Source organism: Suncus etruscus, chromosome 19 (assembly GCF_024139225.1).
Source record: "Suncus etruscus isolate mSunEtr1 chromosome 19, mSunEtr1.pri.cur, whole genome shotgun sequence".
NCBI classification, from domain to species: domain Eukaryota; kingdom Metazoa; phylum Chordata; class Mammalia; order Eulipotyphla; family Soricidae; genus Suncus; species Suncus etruscus.
Genome location: NC_064866.1, coordinates 28,142,482 through 28,164,042, shown reverse-complemented (window position 1 = coordinate 28,164,042; position 21,561 = coordinate 28,142,482). Strand labels below are relative to the sequence as shown.

The 21,561-nt window shown below is 40.6% G+C and overlaps 1 protein-coding gene across 1 annotated transcript in view; it reads right to left on the bottom strand.

The window, feature by feature from the left end:
• Positions 1–3,103: 3,103 nt before the first annotated feature.
• The window catches only part of GNAI3 (G protein subunit alpha i3), a 39,314-nt gene continuing 20,856 nt past the window's right edge, over positions 3,104–21,561 (bottom strand). Inside the window, exons 2-9 of the mRNA XM_049765764.1 lie at positions 19,507–19,549; positions 19,244–19,385; positions 15,634–15,791; positions 13,278–13,406; positions 9,139–9,268; positions 7,549–7,702; positions 4,734–4,946; positions 3,104–4,636 (exon numbers count right to left, since the gene is read on the bottom strand). Of these exons, the coding sequence (XP_049621721.1) occupies positions 4,756–4,946; positions 7,549–7,702; positions 9,139–9,268; positions 13,278–13,406; positions 15,634–15,791; positions 19,244–19,385; positions 19,507–19,549 (947 nt within the window). The 3' untranslated portion in view covers positions 3,104–4,636; positions 4,734–4,755. The remainder of the gene's footprint in view (positions 4,637–4,733; positions 4,947–7,548; positions 7,703–9,138; positions 9,269–13,277; positions 13,407–15,633; positions 15,792–19,243; positions 19,386–19,506; positions 19,550–21,561) is intronic.

Sequence of the window (21,561 nt, the reverse complement as noted above, 5' to 3'; positions counted from 1 at the left end):
TGAGATTATTTGTTCTTTTTTTTGGTTTTTGGGCCACACTCTGTGACGCTCAGGGGTTACTCCTGGCTATGCGCTCAGAAGTCGCTCCTGGCTTGGGGGACCATATGGGACACCAGGGGATCGAACCGCGGTCCGTCCTAGGCCAGCGCAGGCAAGGCAGGCACCTTACCTCCAGCGCCACCGCCCGGCCCCAGATTATTTGTTCTTAAAATTGGCATTACAGGGGCTGGAGAGATAGCACAGCGGTGGCATGTTTGCCTTGGAAGCACTGACCCAGGACCAATGGTGGTTCGAATCCCGGCATCCCATATGGTCCCCCATGCCTGCCAGGAGTGATTTCTGAGCAGAGAGCCAGGAGTAACCCCTGAGCACCACCGGATGTGGCCCAAAAACCAAAAACCAAAAAAGAGGCATTACAAAAAAGGAATTTCACAAGTAATTAAGTGTGCAGAGAGGGCTTACTCTGCATATGCACTTAGAACCACCAGGCGTGAAATTCAAGCACCGAGCCAGAGTAGCTCCTAAGTACTGCAGGGCTGGCCCCCAAACTAATAAAAGGTATTTTTTTGTTTGTTTGTTTTTGGGCCACACCTGGTGACACTCAAGGGTCACTCCTGACTATGCGCTCAGAAATCGCTCCTGGCTTGGGGGACCATATGGGACGCCGGGGGGAGGGGGGTGGGGGGGGGATTGAACCATGGTCCATCCTAGGCTAGCTCGGACAAGGCAGACGCCTTAATGCTTGTGCCATCTGCCACCGCTCCAGCCCCGAAAGGCAAGTTTTTTATTTAAATTAATGAACTGTAAATATAGAGTAAATTTCAGATTTATGCTAAGCAAATAAATAGAGGGATAAAAAATACTTGTTAGGCAGGACAGACAAGCACTGTAGTCGTCCCCCCCACCCCGGCCAAAAAAAAAACCCCACACATATTACAAACTAGAAAACAGTAACCTGGATATAAGAAAGTAAGGCGGGCAAATTAGATGATCCAGCTGTCATTTTTTTAATACTCTGAAATGTGCATATACTCACACTAAGAGAACAACAACAAAAATGAACAAGGTAAGTAAGCAATAATTTTTTTTTCAGTGCTGGGGATGAAACACAGGGCCTCATCAATGCTCCAGCACTAAGCTGCATTCTGACACAAGTAAACAGTTTATCTATTTACTTATGTGGTGCTGGAAACTGAACAAAGGTTGGCCACATGTAAGGCAAGCACCTCAACTTCACCACAAGTAAACCATAATTTAAAACTTTTTTGGTCCATCTCTTCTTAGAATATAGCACCCATGAAAAATATCAATCTATCAGTTTAAATTTTAATAAAAGTGATAAAAACTCAAATAAATGGTATCTATCCAAATGAAAGCATCTCAAGATTAAGTTCTTAGAATCTTGAGGTATTAGAAATAGTACAGTCGCCTTGTAATGTGGCTGACTGTAGTTCGATCCCAGTACCTGAGTGCAGAGTCAGGAATAGTTCTAAGAAATGTTGGATGGGTCCAAAAAACCAAAGAGAAAAGAAAAAACAGGGCCCGGAGAGACAGCACAGCGGCGTTTGCCTTGCAAGCAGCCGATCCAGGACCAAAGGTGGTTGGTTTGAATCCCAGTGTCCCATAAGGTCCCCCGTGCCTGCCAGGAGCTATTTCTGAGCAGACAGCTAGGAGTAACCCCTGAGCACCGCCGGGTGTGGCCCAAAAACCAAAAACCAAAAAGAAAAAAGTTCTTGGAAGTTCAATCGGGGCAATGAAATTTGAAGGAAGGCTGATTTAATAAAGGGAGAAAAGGATATGAAGCAGAATACTTGCATCTTTGAGTGAGCCTAATGGATGGCAACTGTATACACACAGCTCTAGGAGACTTAACACTCAAGAAATTAAGCTCATGCTGCAGTTCTTCCTGCTAGTGTTGATTTCCTGTTCCTAATCTAATTCATAACTTTTTATTTTGTTTGTTTTGGGGCCACACTAAGCACAGCAACCAGGGCTTACGCTTGTTTCTGTGTTCAGGAATCATTCCTTTCATTCGAACATGGGTCAGCAGTGTGCAAGGCAAATGCCCTAGCCGTTGTACTATTGCTCTGGCCCTAACCTTTCATTTCCTTAAATGTGATTTCTTAGATGTCCAAAAACTGGCTATCTAAATTCTGAAACATGATCCATCACACATCTCTAGCATTTTCCATAGGCAGACACAATTGACTATCAGCTTCTTCAATTACAAATACCATTTTTTTTCTGACTAGTAGGTATGATGGATGTATCATCCCCACATTCTGTCCTGACTAAAGAAAAAAAACAACTTTATTTCAAAACTCAAATTAGTGATGTACAGACTGATAATAAGGATCACAATTTGAAAATTCTAGACTGCCAGTCCAGCAGGGCAGAATCCAGATAAGATTGATCTCAAGGAATATCAGCAAACCACTGACTTAAAACCATGTCCCTCCATTTGAATAGAGGGGGAACGGCATTGATCTTCATGTAAATAGGACAAATGTAAAAGTACAGAGGTAGAAAAATGGTGATTCTTGATTTTCATTGACAGGGGCTTAAAAAAATTCTAACAAATAGACAGATTACTTAAAATATAAAATGCATTTCAAAATAAAATTATTCTCGAGTATCTGTTATTTTAATTATCAGCAGTACTATCCCATTAGCCCAAGTTATAGGAAGAATACAGTCAACGTATCTTTCCTCTAGTTTTCATTTCCAGATGATACTATATTATAAAAGAATACAATAAGGAAAGGATTATATTAAAAATAAACAAGAATTGTCAACCCTATTTACAGTGTGGGCACAAGCCAATCAACAATTAATGAGAGTAATTTTAATTCAAGTTTCCCCAAACCTTAAAAAACGTACTAGATAATGAAGTTAACCGTCTGCATCATTTCCAAAAAGAATAAAAAAAAATACCAAAAAAGGCACTGAATTGTGGCGATTTGTTTTCTGAATCAGCTTTGATTATTTTTGAACAACATATTATTATTTTTAAAAAAACTAGAGAAATCACATCTAGAGATGAAGTAGAATCCAATTCAAAAGGACTGGACCCCAAAGGCACTGATCAAAGCACTTAAGTGGAAAGCTTACATGTATTCTCTTTATTTCCCTTCCCCCTAAGAATCATTCAATATTTAATGAATTTGCTGTACATTGTACAAAAGGACTTGCAGGCTAAGTGAATATAGCTCTGCACACACCGAAAGGTAAATCTGGAAAATGAGTTTCGACTAAGTGTCACGTATACAGATATGACAACAGACACTCAGTAAGTCCCTTGACTTACAAACAACACATTACAGCAACGGACTAGACTTTCAGGAAATGCATCTATCTAAACTATCTCAAAGTTTAGATATCTATCTAAAAGATTGAACAAAAGCAGAGTCAGCGGAGGTATAAACAGAAGAAAACATTTCTAGAATGAGTGTTTACAAATAGGAACAAACCTGGACTTTACTCTCATCATTTTAATACTGCTGCCAACTATAACAGATTAAAATCTATACACACAACATAATGGAAAAATGACCCAAATGCAGTAATTTCAGCAAAAGGAGATACTGGCTAAGGATTAATACAATGAACACCGCTACATTTAAAAACGATGGCAAACAGGGACTTGGCACCATGTTCACAAAGTAAAAACATGCACTGTTAATATACTTCAATGTTTCCCAACAGAAAAGGCCATGAAAGATGGAAAACAAGGGCTTCTTTTACAACATCCCCTATGATTGAGACAAACAAGCAAAAATCTAAGCAGTCAATTTAGTAAGGTAACATGTAGCAGCAAAGTCACTGGTTCTATTTGGAAATTAGCAATTTGCCTAATTGACAGCTATCCTCAGTGTGTTTGTATTCAAGAAGCTGACTTGATCATATTACATCAACATTTATCTACTAATTTGGTATCAGCATAAACCAGGTTAACCTTGCATGGTAAGCTTATAAAAAGAGAGCTAGTATACGTCATACAAGCTCCCCAAGGTAAATACCGTTTAGAAATAAGACCAGTGATATTCTGAGCAGGACAGTACTACGAATTTCATCCTCAAAAGAGCCGTCACTGTAGTCTCAACTGTAAAGAATTAAGTGTTTGTGGAAATTATTATATTCTAACCCAACCAACATTTAAAAACGATGAGTTCCTACTAAGAGGAACCCTTAAGATGATCTGGTCAGATCATGTTCATAGTTAAGACGCTGTGTTTTAATAAAGGTTCTTTCGCAAAGAAGTAAAATTTAGTAAAGTTACTCTTCTTTCGATAAAAAAAAACTTTAAAAATGATGCATTGGTAGTCTGGAGAGAAGGGGAAAAGAGAGTAAGCTACATACTGAAGTTCTGGAACGCAGCACCTCAACCTCATATTTGCCTTACACATTTGCGGATATGTAATGCAACAGATGGCTTGCAAAAGTCAAACTTGACGGGCATTCCAATTCCAATATCTGACGTTAGCAACTCAGTTCAATGGAGAGTTCTCTAATACAAAGATTGTGCTAAAGAGTGCTAATATTCTGCATGCCACTGCCATTCCCTGGTCCCGTTCATGCTTGCAGCTGTGTCACGAGAACAGCAAAAGAAGTCTGGCAACACTCCACACCGCAATAACTAGAAAAGAAGAACATTTTTTGATTAGGAAACGTTCATAAAGGCAAGAGGCATCATTAAGGCTTACTGAAGCCAGGTGGGTGATTCAAAGTTGTACCTTTTACAAAGATCAACACTCTTCAATAAAGTCCACATTCCTTCAAGTTGTTTTTAATGATGACATCTGTAACAGCATCGAAAACAAACTGCACATTCTTGGTGTCTGTGGCACAGGTGAAGTGGGTGTAGATCTCCTTGGTATCTTTTCTTCTATTCAGGTCTTCAAACTGGCACTGGATGTAAGCAGCTGCTTCTTCGTATGTATTGGAACCTTAAAGACATTCAATATTTTTTACTTAAATTATAATAGTCACTGGGGTTGGAGGGATAGCATGAAGGAAAGGCATTTGCCTTGCATGTAAAAGAACGGTGGTTTGACTCCCGGCTTCCCATATGGTCCTCGAGCCTGCTGGGAGCGATTTCTGGGCGTAGAGCCAGGAGTAACCCCTGAGCGCTGCTGGGTGTGACTCAAAAACAAAAAACAACAACAACAACAAAATTATAATAGTCACCAAAGTTAGGCCATCACCATTTACTTTTATAGAGAGAATTAAGACCCAATTAAGTAAAAGAGTTCTGTATTTCTGTAAGAATCAGACTTTTTTTTTTGGGGGGGGGGGGTTACACCTGGCAGCGCTCAATGGTTCATCCTGACTCTATGCTCAGAAATCGCTCCTGGCAGGCTCCAGGGACCAGATGGGATGCCGGGATTCGAACCACTGACTTTCTGCATGCAAGGCAAATGACTTACTTCCATGCTATCCCTCCAGCCCCAGAATCAGACTTTTTCAAGACCAATGTGAATAAAATAAAATCACACAGAATTCCATGTGGATAAAAGTCCCTTCCACTTAGATTTTTCATTTAAAAAAATTCTAAAAAGGAAACTAATGGAGGAGGTGGCTGCATTTCTAGAAGAATACAATTATTTAAAAGTTGTCAAAGAGCCTGTGTGCTTTGCTGTAGTCTTGAAATAACTAACTTACTACAAAAGGCTAAGTAATGTTTGTTTTCAAAATCATCCCAGTTTTAAGGGGTGGTTACCTCAGTCTTTTGGCAATAATGTAAATAATCAAAGGTAAACCAGTAGGTTCAAAGGGAAAGAACCACTTGCTTTTATTTTTTTTCCCTTTTGCTTTTTGGACCACACCCAGTGACACTCAGGGGTTACTCCTGGCTATGCACTCAGAATTTGCTCCTGGCTTGGGGGAACCATATGGGACGCTGGGGATTGAACCCAGGTCTGTCCTGGACTGGCCGCATGCAAGGCAAATGTCCTCACTCTGGCCCCATGAACCACCTGCTTTTAAATGGTCAATATTATGGTGTATAAACTTTACCAAGAGCAATTTTTAAAATGAGAATACCAAAATTTGCAACATAGTCATTACCACTCTTAATACTTCCTTCCTACAACATGTCTACCTGCCAGTCTTTTGAGCACCCCTAGAAACTAGGTGCAGAGCCCTAAATATTCAACTATGACAAGTTATTCTTGTAAAGTAGAAGCTACCCTGCCCAAATCAACTACCGAAATAGAAAAATTGTAACAACTAGATATGCAAAGAAGACTAATAAAAAAGTCTAAAAACAAAACTTTTTTAGAAAGACTATTTTTAAAACAACTGATGGAAGATAGTTTCCCAGATCTGTAGACATTCTGTAATAAAAAAAAAAACACATGATTGAAATTGTATGGTAGAAAAACATAACATGAGATCATAAGAAAGTCAATACAAGCAAGAGATTTTAGAAGTCACCAAAAAAAAAAAAAAAAAAAAAAAAAGGAACATGATAGGGGCCGGAGAGAGAGCACAGTGGTAGGACGTTTGCATTGCACACAGCAGACCCTGGACCGACTTTGGTTCAATTCCCGGTATCCCCTATGATCCCCAGAGCCTGCCAGGAGCGATTTCTGTGCTCAGAGCCAGGAGTGACCCCTGAATGTTGCTGGATGTGACTCAAAAACCAAAAACAAAAGAAAGAAAGAAAGAAACATGGTATTAAGGATAGGTGTGTGGGGCCAGAGAGATAGCATGGAGGTAAGGCGTTTGCCTTGCATGCAGAAGGATGGTGGTTCAAATCCAGGCATCCCATATGGTCCCCCAAGCCTGCCAGGAGCTATTTCTGAGCATAGAGCTAGGAGAAACTCCTGAGCGCTGCTGGGTGTGACCCAAAATCCAAAAAAAAAAAAAAAAAAAAAAGATAGGTGTGTGATTCCAAGCAGGAACATTCACGTCATTTTGTTTTAGGGCACCGACAGCTGGCTGTGTGCAATGGCTTACTGACTCTGTACTCAAGAAATCGCCCCTGGAGGTGTGGGGGGAACAATATGGAATGCCGGGGATCGAACCTGGGTTCGCCAAATACAAGCAAACACCCTACTCACTGCACTATCACTCTGGCTTTCCTTTTACTTGTAAACGGTAATCCTGGCAGGCAGCAAGAGCTCCATTCTAGGTAAGAAGACAGCCAGACTAAAGCATTTCAACCTCAGCCGGGTCTGGATTATTTCTTATGTGACCCTGATTTGGATTTGTTCACCTGGGCTTGGAAATAAGGTGTGTGGGGTGTTTGCCTTGCACGCAGCTGAGCCAGGACTGACACTGGTTCGATTCCCAGCAGCCCATATGGTCCCCAGAGCCTGCTAGGAGTGATTTCTGAGCGCAGAGCCAGGAGTAACCCCTGAGCATGACCCCAAAGCACCAAAACAAATAAAGACTGCAGACTTTCACATGCTTGGTGCTGGTGAAACCAAATATCAGTAACCACTCTGTCTTATGTAAGTATAGACATGAACTGTTCACAACTAAAGGAATGTCAATGAAAGAATTTGACTTTGACTTTCAATAAAACCTTCCAGGACAGCTTACCTGTATATTCTGGATAACAGATAGTTAATGGGCTCCTCTTTATTTTTTCCTCAAACAGGTCTTTTTTGTTGAGGAAGAGAATGATTGAAGTGTCTGTAAACCATTTGTTGTTACAAATGCTGTCAAACAATTTCATGCTTTCATGCATGCGGTTCTAAAAAATAAAGGATGATAGGTCAATAAGAAAAAAGTAAAGTTCAATAACTATTAGCGAAAAAAACACATCAAGAAATTTAAAAGCGGGGCTGGAGAGATAGTATGGAGGTAAGGTGTTTGCCTTTCATACAGAAAGTCATTGGTTCAAATCCCAGCATCCCATATGGTCCCCCGTGCCTGCCAGGAGCAATTTCTGAGCCTGGAGCCAGGAGTATCCCCTGAGCACTGCCGGTGTGACCCAAAAACCAACAATAAATAAATAAATAAATAAATAAATAAATAAATAAATAAATAAATAAATAAAAGCGGAACATAGCATTTCTGGAAAACAAGTGGCAGCACAAAAACGCAGTTATCCTCACCATTGTTAATTCCTGAATGTGGGAAGAAATAGCTAACAAAAGGAATTTTACACCACTTAGTCAACATACTTTTTTTTCCCCTTGAATGGGTCTTCTGGGAGACTGCACCGCACATGGTAATACTAAGGGTGAACCAAGTGATGTTGGGGACCATGCGTGGTGATGGGGACTGAACGAGACAGCTATTTGCTTGCCAGGAGCGATTTCTGAGCGCACAGCCAGGAGTAACCCCTTGTCGTCACCGGGCGTGCCCCACCCCCCAAAAAGAATAATAGGGCAAAGAGATCTTAGCTTCATGCCATCATTTAAATATATACTCTAACTCTACAACAAGTGCATACCAACACAACAGACTTTTGTTATCATACTAGAATGTCCTTTAATAGTCATGTCATATCTTTAATCTGAAGTATTTTCTCTCTCTCTTTTTTTTTAAATGTATATAATATTGGACTGGAACGATAGTACGATCATTGCACGTGGCTGATCCAGGTTTAATCCCTGGAATCCCTGAGCCTATAGGAGTGATTTCTGACTACAGAGCAGGAACCCCCTGAGAACTGTTGGGCCTGTCCCCAAAATATGAAGTATACAATGTTCAGGTTGGGGAGAAAGGCATGGGGAAGGATGTTCAAACTTGATGCACTATTAACAAACTCCATTAAAAACATATAAGCAGGGGCCGGAGAGATAGCATGGATGGTTAGGCGTTTGCCTTATATACAGAAGGTCGGTGGTTCGAATCACGGCATCCCATATGGTCCCCTGAGCCTGCCAGGAGCGATTTCTGAGCATAGAGCCAGGAGTAACCCCTGAGCGCTGTTGGGTGTGACCCAAAAACCAAAAAAATAAAAATATATACGTAAGCATTATTAATTAATGTAATTAAAATTCAAGTAAGTATAATAGCATGAATGAACATTTTGAATTTCATTGATAGGAGAAAATTAAAAAGATTAAATTTTACTTCAACAAGCAAATGAACACACAACCTCTAAATATTATTTTCTACTTTCCAGTTGCATTAGACACGTTTTCTTTGTTTCTTTTTAAACAAGGAGCTCAAACATACCATCTCCTCATCCTCAGCCAGAACAAGGTCATAATCACTGAGAGCCACACAGAAGATAATTGCTGTCACTCCCTCAAAACAGTGAATCCACTTTTTTCGTTCTGATCTCTGGCCACCTACATCGAACATCCTAAGGAGAAAGAACAAATTCAGAAAGGTTTTCTCTCTCTCTCTCTCTCTCTCTCTCTCTCTCTCTCTCTCTCTCTCTCTCTCTCTCTCTCTCACACACACACACACACACACACACAAGAACAAATTCAGAAAGGTCTTTTCTCTCTCTCTTTCACACACACACACACACACCTTTCCCCAAGTTCAGTGAGGAAGTTCTCTAACCGAACTTCGATTGGCACGCGCGCGCGCGCGCGCACACACACACACACACACACACACACACACACACACACACACAAGAACAAATTCAGAAATGTCTTTTCTCTCTCTCTTTCACACACACACACACACACACACACACACACACCTTTCCCCAAGTTCAGTGAGGAAGTTCTCTAACCGAACTTCGATTGGGGAACTTCCCACTAGCATGTACTCTAAAATCCCTTTTATGACAGGAAAGACAAATGAGATAAAATTGTCAAAATAATGCTGGGAACATGAATAAGTAAACTTTAGAAATGCTCATTTTAAAAACACTAGCTAAGCTTCTCCCTTCTATGAAAGCTTGTATCAGACATGCCAAAAGCCAGCAGTATAAGCACTGAAATGTTTAACGAAAGAGGGAGGGGAGATGAACAGCTAAGGAATATAGATAATATAGTTACTGGTATGTAAGTGGTTCAGCATAATGCCAGATATTATGCTAAATATTAAGTACATTAACCCACTTTGTCCTAAAAATATTTCTCTAAGTAATACTACCTCCATTTACTAGCGCTTAATAAATGGGATGGAATCTGAACCCACACACTTTGACTCCAGCACCCAAATTCTACCCACAATGCTATCTGACCTCTCTAAATGGTTCACATTTCGACTTAGAACAAAAAAGGCTATGTCCACACTCCACACTCTGAGCTTTAAAGGCTTCTCCCTTCTGATTCAAAAAGCTTGTTTTTCCCACTTTGAGAAAGAGTGAGAGATTGAGAGGTAATTAAATGTAATTTTATAGAGAAAAATTAAATGTTTTATGGGAGGTACCTAAGAACTCAATATCTAGAAACGGAACACTTGTTATGACCCAATATCTATAAACATTGGCCCACTCCGAGGCATAACTAACTCTAATTAATAATAAATGTTCCACGTTCCGACTAAAAACACAGTTATGTTCCACTCAAAATTAATTTTATAGCACGAGTCCTATGCAACTTCATCAACTACTAAACTCTGTTAACATCTACCTCCTTATAACAAGAGCATCTACAATCCATAATTCTGTAACAGAGTGTGAAGTAAAAGGAGACGTGCGTGCAAATGGTTTCACTTTTAAAAGACTATTTTGGGGAGAAGGGGGTCACATTTGGTGGTTCTCAGGAGTTATCTCTTCATGAACTTTACTTTTTTGTTTGATCCTGTACTAACCTTTTTTAAACTTTGGTCATAACACCCGAGATAAAGTTCTCACAATTCTGCTTTAATGCAGGTGCCTATCATAGCTAATATTCCACCAGTAAGGGGAGCATCAATCACGCTAGTTAACTTTTCCATTTTCTTCATGATGGCCATAAAACTAGTAAGATACTGTGACATTCCAAAGTTGAGTTTTATACCACAATACTGACATTATCATTCACTAAAACATTAACATATTACAAACATTACCTCATAACTGAGAGGCAAGTAAGCAATTACACAATGCCTCGTATATAGTAGATGCTCAATAAATATTTGGATAAATGGACAGTAGTTTTGCCTAGAGAGAAGAGGAAAAGGAAGAAGTGATAGTACTTCATAGCAAGGTATCTATGTGTCAATAATAAAGTGGTACAGCACCTTAATTAGAACTGACTTTTGATCCTGATATAAAAAGACCAGTAGGATTTCCCTTACTGTACATCTACCTGTGACAACATAAACAAAGTTTCCCACAAGAAATAAGGTCACAGGGCCGGAGAGATAGCATGGAGGTAAGGCATTTGCCTTGCATGCAGAAGGACGGTGGTTCGAATCCCGGCATCCCATATGGTCCCCCGCGCTCCTGCCAGGGGCGATTTCTGAGCACTGCAGGGTGGGACCGAATAAAAGATTTAAAAAAGAAAAAAAAAAAAAGAAAGAAGGTCACAACATTAAATTAGAAAAAGGGCTGGAGAGATAGCACAGCAGTAGGGCATTTGCCTTGCATGCAGCCGACCTGGGGAGGTACCCAATTTGATTCCTCCTGGCATCTCATCTGGTCCCCAGCCCTCCTGTCAGGGGAGATTTCTGAGTGCAGGGCCAGGAGAGACCACTGAGCACTGCTGGGTGCAGCCCAACAAGCAATCAATCAATCAAATTAAAAAAGCAAACAGATTATTGTTCCTACAGCCTGTAAGAGAAAACTGTTCCACAGGACATAATCCATGGGGCATTAAATGAATAATCCAATTATCAATAGAAAAGAGAGTAGCTACGCTATTTTTAAAATAGCCAGCTACACTGTCATTTTTCTGTACCAGCTATCGAAATGATGTTGGTTTATTAAGATTCTAAGATCTCAACTGGTAATCTGGTAATATCTAAACGCTTGAATCTCACAAATGTGAAGTGGTATTTTCAAGAAAAAGAAAATAGTCACATGTACACGCAATAATGATCAATGTCACATTCAACAAACAAGTATAATGATCAACTTAAATGTATAGCATACATATATATGTACGTGTAAAATATATGTGCATATATTCAAGGGAGGGAATTTACTTATCTCAAAACCACACAAAGAATAGGAACTAAAATGATCTAATATTTACAGTGGACACCACAAAGACAAGCTGAAAACTACGAATGCTGGGGAGGAAACCTTCTGTGTGGAAAGCTAGAATTTTCTCTTTCTGAAACAATCCCTGTTTCTGTCATGATACCTTCCCAAATACTTCCACTGCCAAGTCAGCTTTCCATTTTAATCTTCTTTTATGAATTTGGCTGTGCATAATACTTTACAAAAACTAATCTAAAAGCCATGGCAATAAACTCTATTTTAGTAAACTTTAATAAAAATGCAATCTAGAGGCCGGAGAAATAGCACAGCGGTAGGGTGTTTGCCTTGCATGCAGACAGATGGTGGTTCGAATCCCGGCATCCCATATGGTCCCGCTGAGCCAGCCAGGAGCAATTTCTGAGCGTAGAGCCAGGAGTAACCCCTGAGCGTTGCTGGGTGTGACCCCTCTCCCCCCCCAAAAAAAAAAATCCCAAAAGAAAAATGCAATCTAGTTAGAAAGGGTCAACAATGATGAAAAAGCATTTTATTTTAGCATCAGAATAGCAGAACAAAGCTACATAACTAAGCCACAAAAAATGGTTTTCTATTCTTTTAATACTATTGTCACCCTTCTAAACAACAAACATTCAATACCTGTTTTGGTGATTCCAATAAAAAAGCAGCTGAAAGAATAAAATCAAAAATGAAATAAATTGGTCGCCCTGTGATTAGACCCAATTACATGACAGGTAAATTACAATTTAATTCTGAATTTACAGTCCTTTGAGTGGACAAAAGTATTTAATACTATATGGACAACTAAGAAATGTTTGGGGACCCATTCAGCTAAACAAACAAACAAAAAAAAAGATGGAGTCAGAGTAATAGCACAATGGTAGGTAGGTCATTTGCTTTGCACATGGCCAACCCAGGACAGGCTTTGACTCCCAGCATCCCATATGGTCCCACTAGACTGCCAGGAATGATTTCTGAGTGCAGAGCCAGGAGTAACCCCCGAGTGTGGCCCCAAAACAAACATACATACATACATACATTGTCTGATGAATGTAATGATGTTTATTAAACCAGTAGTTTTCAAAGTCATTTTACAAAACTGCAGATTAGCAGTAAATTTCAGCAGATAGGCACCAATCCATGGACTAATCCCTGAAAACCACTGTTTTAAACCAAGTAATACCACCTAGAGAAATTCTGCTGTAATTAAGAGACACTACAGGAAAGATAGGTGTTTATCACATAAATCAAAAGATTAATGACTTACTTGAAGTACAGCTCTTTGAAGGTGAAATGAGTTTCCACAATGCCCGTGGTCTTCACTCTTGTCCGCAGGACATCCTGCTGTGTTGGAATGTAGCTGTTTTGGGATATTCTGTCCAAATCATTTAGGTAACTAAATAAAACATACAATTTATCTTTACGTGGTGAAGCCAACCATGCGCACAGCAAATAACAAAAAATACTAGTTCCTTGACTAAAGTATACTTTTTGGCCATGCTAGCAATGGAACCCAGGATCTCATATGCAAGGTAAGAAAAGAACTATTGCTGAGTTACATTACTATATCCATGAAAAATAGATGCTGACCTTGATATCAGTGGGGGAAAAAAAGGGAATTTGGCATAGAGCAAGTAAGTAGATTTTAAATGCACTAAGTGCATGCTTTGTATGTAGAGGCCCTATTCAATCCCAGGTACTTCAAAGTTTGTCAAGGACCACTTAGACTGATCTTCAAGCAAACCTTGAGCCAGGAATAAGTTTTAAACACGATAGCAGGGGTCTCAAACTCGCAGCCCGCAGGCCATTTGCAGCCCTCCGTACAACATTTTGTGGCCCTGCCCTAGAGGAATCTTTTTGTTTTGTTTTGTTTTGCTTCAGTTGTTTGGGTCACACCCCTCAATGTTCAAGGCTTACTACTGACTTTGCACTCAAGGATCACCCCGACTTTGCCTCCTGCGGCCCCCAGATAAATTGAGTTTGAGACCCCTGCACTACAGGGTATAAATCGCCTCTCCCCCCCCCAAAACCCGAACAGATATAAATAAAATAACATAGATTCTGTAAATGCTATATACAGTGGTTTTAATTTCATAAAATTAAACTCTCAAGGCCAATTGGGGGGCACATAGAAACTTTTTTTGTTTGTTTGTTTTGGTTTTTGAGTCACACCTGGCTGCGATCAGGAGTTACTCCTGGCTCTATGCTCAGAAATTGCTCCTGGCAAGCCCAGGGGATCATATGGCATGCAAGGCTTTCATGTAAGTGTCAGAAAGATAGCACAGCAGTAGGGCATTTGCCTTCCATCCGGCTGACCCAGGATGGTTCTGGGTTCAATTCCTAGCATCCCATATGGTCCCCCAGCTTGCCAGGAGCGATTTCTGAGCATAGAGCCAGGAGTAACCCCCTGAGTGCAGCTGGGTGTGGGCCCCTCCAAAAAAAGGGGGAGCTTTTATTTAAGACTATTTCATCGTTACTGCAATTTTTAATTTTTTATATTAACAAAAAGGTATTTAAATTTGTTTTTAATTTTTCTGATGCAAAAAAAAAGTTAGGTAAAAGTTTTTAACTAGCTGTGGATTGGCATATTATAAATGTACTTCAGTCTCGAAGGCTGGTTGTTCCCAGCCGCTGTCTCCTGATGGCATCTCGCATTGCACCATTTGCTTTAAAATATTTTTTTGGGGGCCCAGAGAGATAGCACAGCGGCGTTTGCTTTGCAAGCAGCTGATCCAGGACGAAAGGTGGTTGGTTCGAATCCCGGTATCCCATATGGTCCCCGTGCCTGCCAGGAGCTATTTCTGAGCAGACAGCCAGGAGTAACCCCTGAGCACCGCCGGGTGTGACCCAAAAACCGGAAAAAAAAAATTTTTTTTTCCTTGTTTTCCTTGTCTAAAACCTATGTATGTCTTTTTTTGGAGGGGGAGGGTTGGATCACATGCAGTGGCGCTCAAGAGTTACTCCTGGCTCTGTGCTCAGAAGTCGTTCCTGACAGTCTCGGGGGACCATATGGGATGCCAGGATTCGAACCTGGGTCCGTCATGTGTTGGCCACGTGCAAGGCAAATGCCTTACCGCTGTGCTATCACTCTGGCTCCGTAAAAACCTATGTATGGCTTATGGTCAGGTGAGACTTATAGAGTGAAAAATACAATATATCACATTTCTAGTTTCCTCAACAATCTGGAAATCAATGCAAAGCTCCCATGCAAAGGGAAATTACAGAAGTGAAAGAGATCCAAGATCCAACAGATCTTATTCCTGTTCACTCGCTGATCATAAACTGCCATGGCAAAACTTTTATGGTGCCAAGTCTCTCAGGATGGACTCCGGTTCAAATCCTGGCATCCCATTTGGTTCCCGGAGCCTGCCAGAGACGACTTGTGAGCGCAGAGGCAGGAGGAACCCCTGAACACAGCCGGATGTAACCCAATGACCAAAAAAAAAAATTTTTTTTTATACGAGTCATACAAAACAACAAAGGACTCTACAAACCCTAATCTGAGATAATTATTAGATACTACAGACATCTAACAATGCTCCTTAAACCTTAGTGGGTCACCAAGTTATTTTCTGTTCTAGCTTCACAGAGAACATCACTACTAGGAATGTTACATTACTTACTAGGAAGCAGAATCATTGAGCTGATACTCTCTAGATCTGCTGAAGCACGCTTGCACCCCGCCATCCAGCCATAATCGCCTGATGACTCCGGCTAGTTCTGGAGTCATGACCCCTTCTTCAGCACTGCCAGCTAAGACGAATAACTGTCGGGCATCATCCTGAAAACAGCAGGAAAGATAGAGAGACAGACTGAGTTTCCATTTTATTTTTCTTTCTTTCTTTTTTTTTTTTTTTTTTTTGGTTTTTGGGTCACACCCGGCAGTGCTCAGGGGTTACTCCTGGCTCTATACTGAGAAATTGCCCTTGGCAGGCTCGGGGCACCATATGGGATGATGGGATTCGAACCAAGTCCCCTGCATGCAAGGAAACCTTACCTCATGCTATCTCTCTGATGGGCCAGAGCTATAGAGTACAGCAGGTAGAGTGCTTGCCATGCATGAAGTCAACCTGGGTTCAATCCCTGGACCCCTTGGTACTCTGATCCTGCCAGGAGCAATCCTTGAGCACAGAGCCAGGAAAAGCCCTTGAATACTGCTGAGTATGGGGCTCCCCTAAATCAGTGACTGAAGAAATATGAAATATGTGACCCAAAGTGAAGCTGGAGCGATAGTACAGTGGGTGGAGCATTTCCCTTGCATGTGGCTGACTTGGGTTCAATCCCTGGTATCTCATCCCCTGAACCCACCAGGATTAATTTCTGAAAGCAGAGCCAGGAATAACCCCTGAGCACCACCAGGTATAGCCCCTTACCCCCACCACACAAAAAAAGGTCAAACATGCACCAGAGAGAGCAAGCATGTCCCCCCCCATGCCTACCTTATACTGTTTTATCTATAGTCTGCACAGTACCTGTCCCTGAAATTTAACCTACATCATGCAGGTAATTATTTCCTTTTTTTTTTTTTTTGCAGAATTCCAACTTTAGAATCCTCAAAATCAAAAGAACTACTGCCACGTGTTTTTGCTATCCTGACCTTGTAAACAGTTTTAAAAACAACTTTTTCCTTACCACTTAATCTCCTTAACTGACCTACTCTTGTTCCCTCCAATAAATCCTCTTTAGAGGTCTATAAAAAGGATTCTCCTGGGCCTGAGAGATAGCAAGGAGGTAGGTTTGCCTTGCATGCAGAACAATGGTGTTTCAAATCCCGGCATCCCATATGGTCCTCGTGCCTGCCAGGGGCGATTTTTGAGTGCAGAGCCAAGAGTAACCCCTGAGCGCTGCAGCATTAACCCAAACTTCCCCCGCCCCCAAAAGTTTCACTTTATAATAAACTTCCTATCTCTACCCTTAAGCAGATAGAATAAAACAATCCATACCACACCCAGTTCTATTCTCTTTCATTTACTCTCTAACCAACCATAAAATACTAGAAGAGGATAAAAGAGTTATAAATAGGAATCCTTATACGGAGAAAGGAAAAAGTGGGAAACGTCTGGACTTTATATAGTACTACAGATTACGACAGACAAATGCCAGAAATGTTGTATTTCAAGAGACCTTAAAATAATTGATGTCAAATGCATCTGATGGTATTGAGTAGTAAGATTAATGACACGTATTTGGAGAACAAACGAAAAAAAGAAATGAGAGAAGAGATAAAATATTTTGAGAATGCATGTCCTCCCACAAAATCACATGGTGATTCTGAAATGGCATAACATCTAATGAGATGGTATCAGTAGGGAATCTTTGAAGGTGGTCATGAATGAGATTAGGGAAACCTTAGAAACCACTCCAACCATACAGGGAGAAAGGCAAACTAAACTGGCCCTCATAGGGCCCTGTTGGCTTCTATTGGCAGGTTTTCAACCTTCAGAACAGTGAAAATAAATTTCTCCCACGTATAAGCTGCCAAATGAATCTTTGGTGTATTGTTATAGCAGAAAATGCTGATTACATGTGGTGATAAAAAAAATGTTTGACATTGAACCGAAGAGATAGCACAGCAGTAGGACATTTGCCTTGCATGCTGCCATCCCAGGACAGACCTGGGTTCCAATTTCTGGCATCCCATATGGTCACCCGAGCCTGCCAGGAGCAATTTCTCTGTGCAGAGCTGAGAGTAACCCCTGAGTACAACTGGGTGTGGCTCCAAAACAAAACAAAACAAAACAAAAGACAAAAAAAAAAAATCAAGAATTCCTGACATATAATAACATTCCTATAGCTATTGTTCAATGTAGGATACGTATATAGTATTCTCTTGATGTTTTAGTTTAGTTTGGACTGGAGCGATAGCAGAGCGGTAGGGCATTTGCCTTGCACACAGATGATCCAGGATGGATGTTAGTTCAAATTCCGGCATCCTATATGGTCCCCTGTGCCTGCCAGGGGCGATTTCTGAGCATAGCGCCAGGAGTAATCCCTGAGTGCTTGCCGAGTGTAACCCAAAAAAACCAAACAAACAAAAAAAAAATTATTTTTCAGTTTATCACTAAGGTCACGTGTTTATAATGGTGTCCACACTTGTGTTTTTTTTTTTTTTTGGTGGTTTTTGGGTCACATCCGGCAGTGCTCTGGGGTCATTCCTGACTCCAGGCTCAGAAATTGCTCCTGGCAGGCACAAGGGGACCAGATGGGGTGCCAGGATTCGAACCGATGACCTCCTGCAAACGCCTTCCCTCCATGCTATCACTCCGGCCCCCACACTTGTGGTTTTGTGGTACAGTTATTGTACCTCACCATCAAGGTATACAGTATTCTTATTTCTTTGTTTTTGTTTTTAGGTCAAACCTGGTGGTGCTCCCGGCTGACTTCCTGACTCCTGGTGGTGCTCAGGGCAACCAACTATCTGTTATTTTTGAATAACTGAAAAATATGCCTCGACTGGTTTTGCCTTTAATCTCTACATCTTACAAAGTAGACCCTACCTATCACAGTGATCATCTCTATTATTCCAATGTGGGCTGTGCTAAGGATCAGACTGTTGCCTCACATAAACAAAGCAAGTGCTTCAAGACTAAACCACATCTCCACTCCTAGATTATTTCAATTTCAATGATCACTTACTAATATAAAAGTCAATTAAAAAAAAAAGTCAATAAGGGCTGGAAAGATAGCATGGAGGTAAGGCGTTTGCCTTGCGTCCAGAAGGATGGTGGTTCGAATCCCGGCATTCCATATGGTCCCCCATGCCTGCCAGGGGTGATCCCTGAGCGCTGCCAGGTGTGACCCAAAAGAAACAAACAAACAAACAAAAAGTCAATAAATAGTGCCAGGGCCAGAACAATAGGGTACATTCATGCAGCTAAACTGGGATTGAGATCCCGGCATTTTCTAGGTCCCCAGAGCACCACAAAGTGTGATTCCTGAGCATAGAACCAATAGTGAAAACAAAAGGCATGAACAAAGTCAAGAAAGTCAAAAGTCCTGTAGGAGAAGTGAAGAAAAAGTTATCACAGAAGCCAACCCAGAGAATCTTATTTCCTAAGCCTCTCTAAGAAGATAAACATAATTATCTCCTAAACTAATATTCTCAAGTGAATGCATAGTACTTTACTATATTTTATTTTACTGCTCAAATTATTTCCTTGAAAGACGAAGTAAGTTTTGTTCTTTATCAAGTACTGGAAAAGAGCAAGCGAGGAGAAAATAAGAAACACTTACTGCTCTGGCAGCTTCCCCAAAGTCAATATGCAGTCGTCCCATGGCTCTTATGATTGCAATGATAGACTGAATAGTATTACTGTAGACAACTACTTTATACTGTTTACATTCATCCTCTGAATAGCCATCCTCATGAATAATCCTTTGAAACAAAAGACAAAATCCACAAATTGTTAGCACAGATTTAAAAGGGATACTTTCCAACTTTTAAGCATTAAGTGGAAATGCATTCTTAAAAAAAAAAAAGCCATTTTCCAACTTACTTCATCTGTTTCACAATGGTGCTTTTACCAGATTCTCCAGCACCTGAAAGAAAACCAAACTTTGAATTAATCTGTAACCATATACGAAAGTATAAACTCAACATAATCCTAGATTAGTGGAAACCACACATTCTAGAGAAAACTTTGATAGAGCTTTCTATTAACCAGAAAAAAACCACTGAACTTCTTCCTAAAGTGCTTTATTTCCTTTATATAACTCAGCAACCATAAGTCACTTATATCCAAATACAAGGGTTCTAGGGCTTACTTGTATCAAAAAGACATTCTAAAGAGATACAGCAACATATTACCTCCTTCGTAAAATACAAATGAGACCATAATTTAATGCCCCCAAACCATCCTATAACTTTTAATTAGACATGAAGTCCACTAGCAATAAACTGCCCCCAAAGCACACCAAAGTGACCCCAGACAACTGTACCAAGAATACCCTCTGAGTACCAAAGAGGGCTGAATGGTTCCTAGCACCACCGAGCCAGAGCAGCACTACACTGCCACTCCAAGTACCAAATCTCAGAACTGTATTGCCTATGTGGCAATATATCAAGTACTGGAATATTGCCTATTCCCAGGAGAATCTCTGTGAGTAAACCTGGGCCTCAGCACCACTGGGAAAGTCAATTAAGACAAAACAAAAGGAGCTGAAGAGATAGCTCAATAGATTGAGTACATATTTCATAGCAGAGGCCCAGATTCAATTCCTGGCACCACACAAACTCCTCAAATACTGCTTAGTGTGGCCCCCAAACAAAACAACTTAAATTCCTAGCAGGCTTGGGGGGATCATATAAGGTACTGGGTTTGAAACCTGGTTCCCACCCTACCTGCTGTACTACTGCTTCATCCCCTAAGTAGACATTTTAAATAAAAACTGAAAACACACACACAAACACACACACACACACATGCAATCAAAATAAACTGGGCTCAATAGATAGTAAGTGGGTATTCTACTTATCTTGCATATGATATACTGGTGTTTGATCCTGGGTATCACATATAGTCCCATGAGCATCACCAGGAGTAAGCCCTGAACTGTCAGGTGTGGCCCAAACCTCTCTCACCCAAACGCTCACAGGAAAAAACCAACAAAATTTTTAGGACTTCGGTTAAACCTCCAACACTTTAAAAACAGGGAGGGCAGTCCTTTCTATTATAACACTAGAATTACCCAAGCTTTTACTAGACATCATTTGCAACTCTTCAAAGTTTGTATCTCTTAATACTGACCAAAGAAATAAATACAGGACTTACATCAGAATCAGTTCCATGGCACTTAATACAAATACAAAATGAATGACTTTCTACCAAAAGCTGTTTTAACTATTCAACTTCTAGATTATCAGGAAAAGTGTCACTATCTTACATGCCTTCCAACTATGAAACTTAAGAATCATCTGGAACTTATTCCCTCTTCTCTCCTTACCTCATACTGTAACAGAATCTTGTCTCGAATGCATTTCTCAAATTAATCCTTTCTACTTCTCCCTCATATGAGCCTGCCACTGCCTATATATATATATGTATATATATTATATGAAACTACTGTTATTTTCTCAAAAAGTCCTCTTCCTTTTCATCATTTCGAAACAGAGGAACTAGCCCAATAATTCCCCAATTCTCTGTAGTAAAAGCAGTTAATACCTTACCTTAGGTTTCCCCAAACTGCTTCCCATTGTTCACCTCCCTCCTCCAATATACATGGCTTTTGGAAAGTCCCTACTCTTTCCTTTATCTTTTACCTCTCTTCCTTCATTCCAAATTAAGGAAAGATGCATTTGCCCATGTTCATCCCACCAAGGTCAGGATTACCATTGGTCAGGATTACAAAGATTAATGATGGTCCCCCTTGAGCCTGCCAGGGGTGATTTCTGAGCGTGGAGCCAGGAGGGACCCCTGAGCGCTGCCGGGTGTGACCCAAAAAAAAACAAACAACAACAACAACAGGATTACAAAGATTAAGAGAAGAGCAAATGGGGCCAGAGAGATAGCATGGGGGCAGGGCATTTGCCTTACATGCAGAGGGCCGGTGGT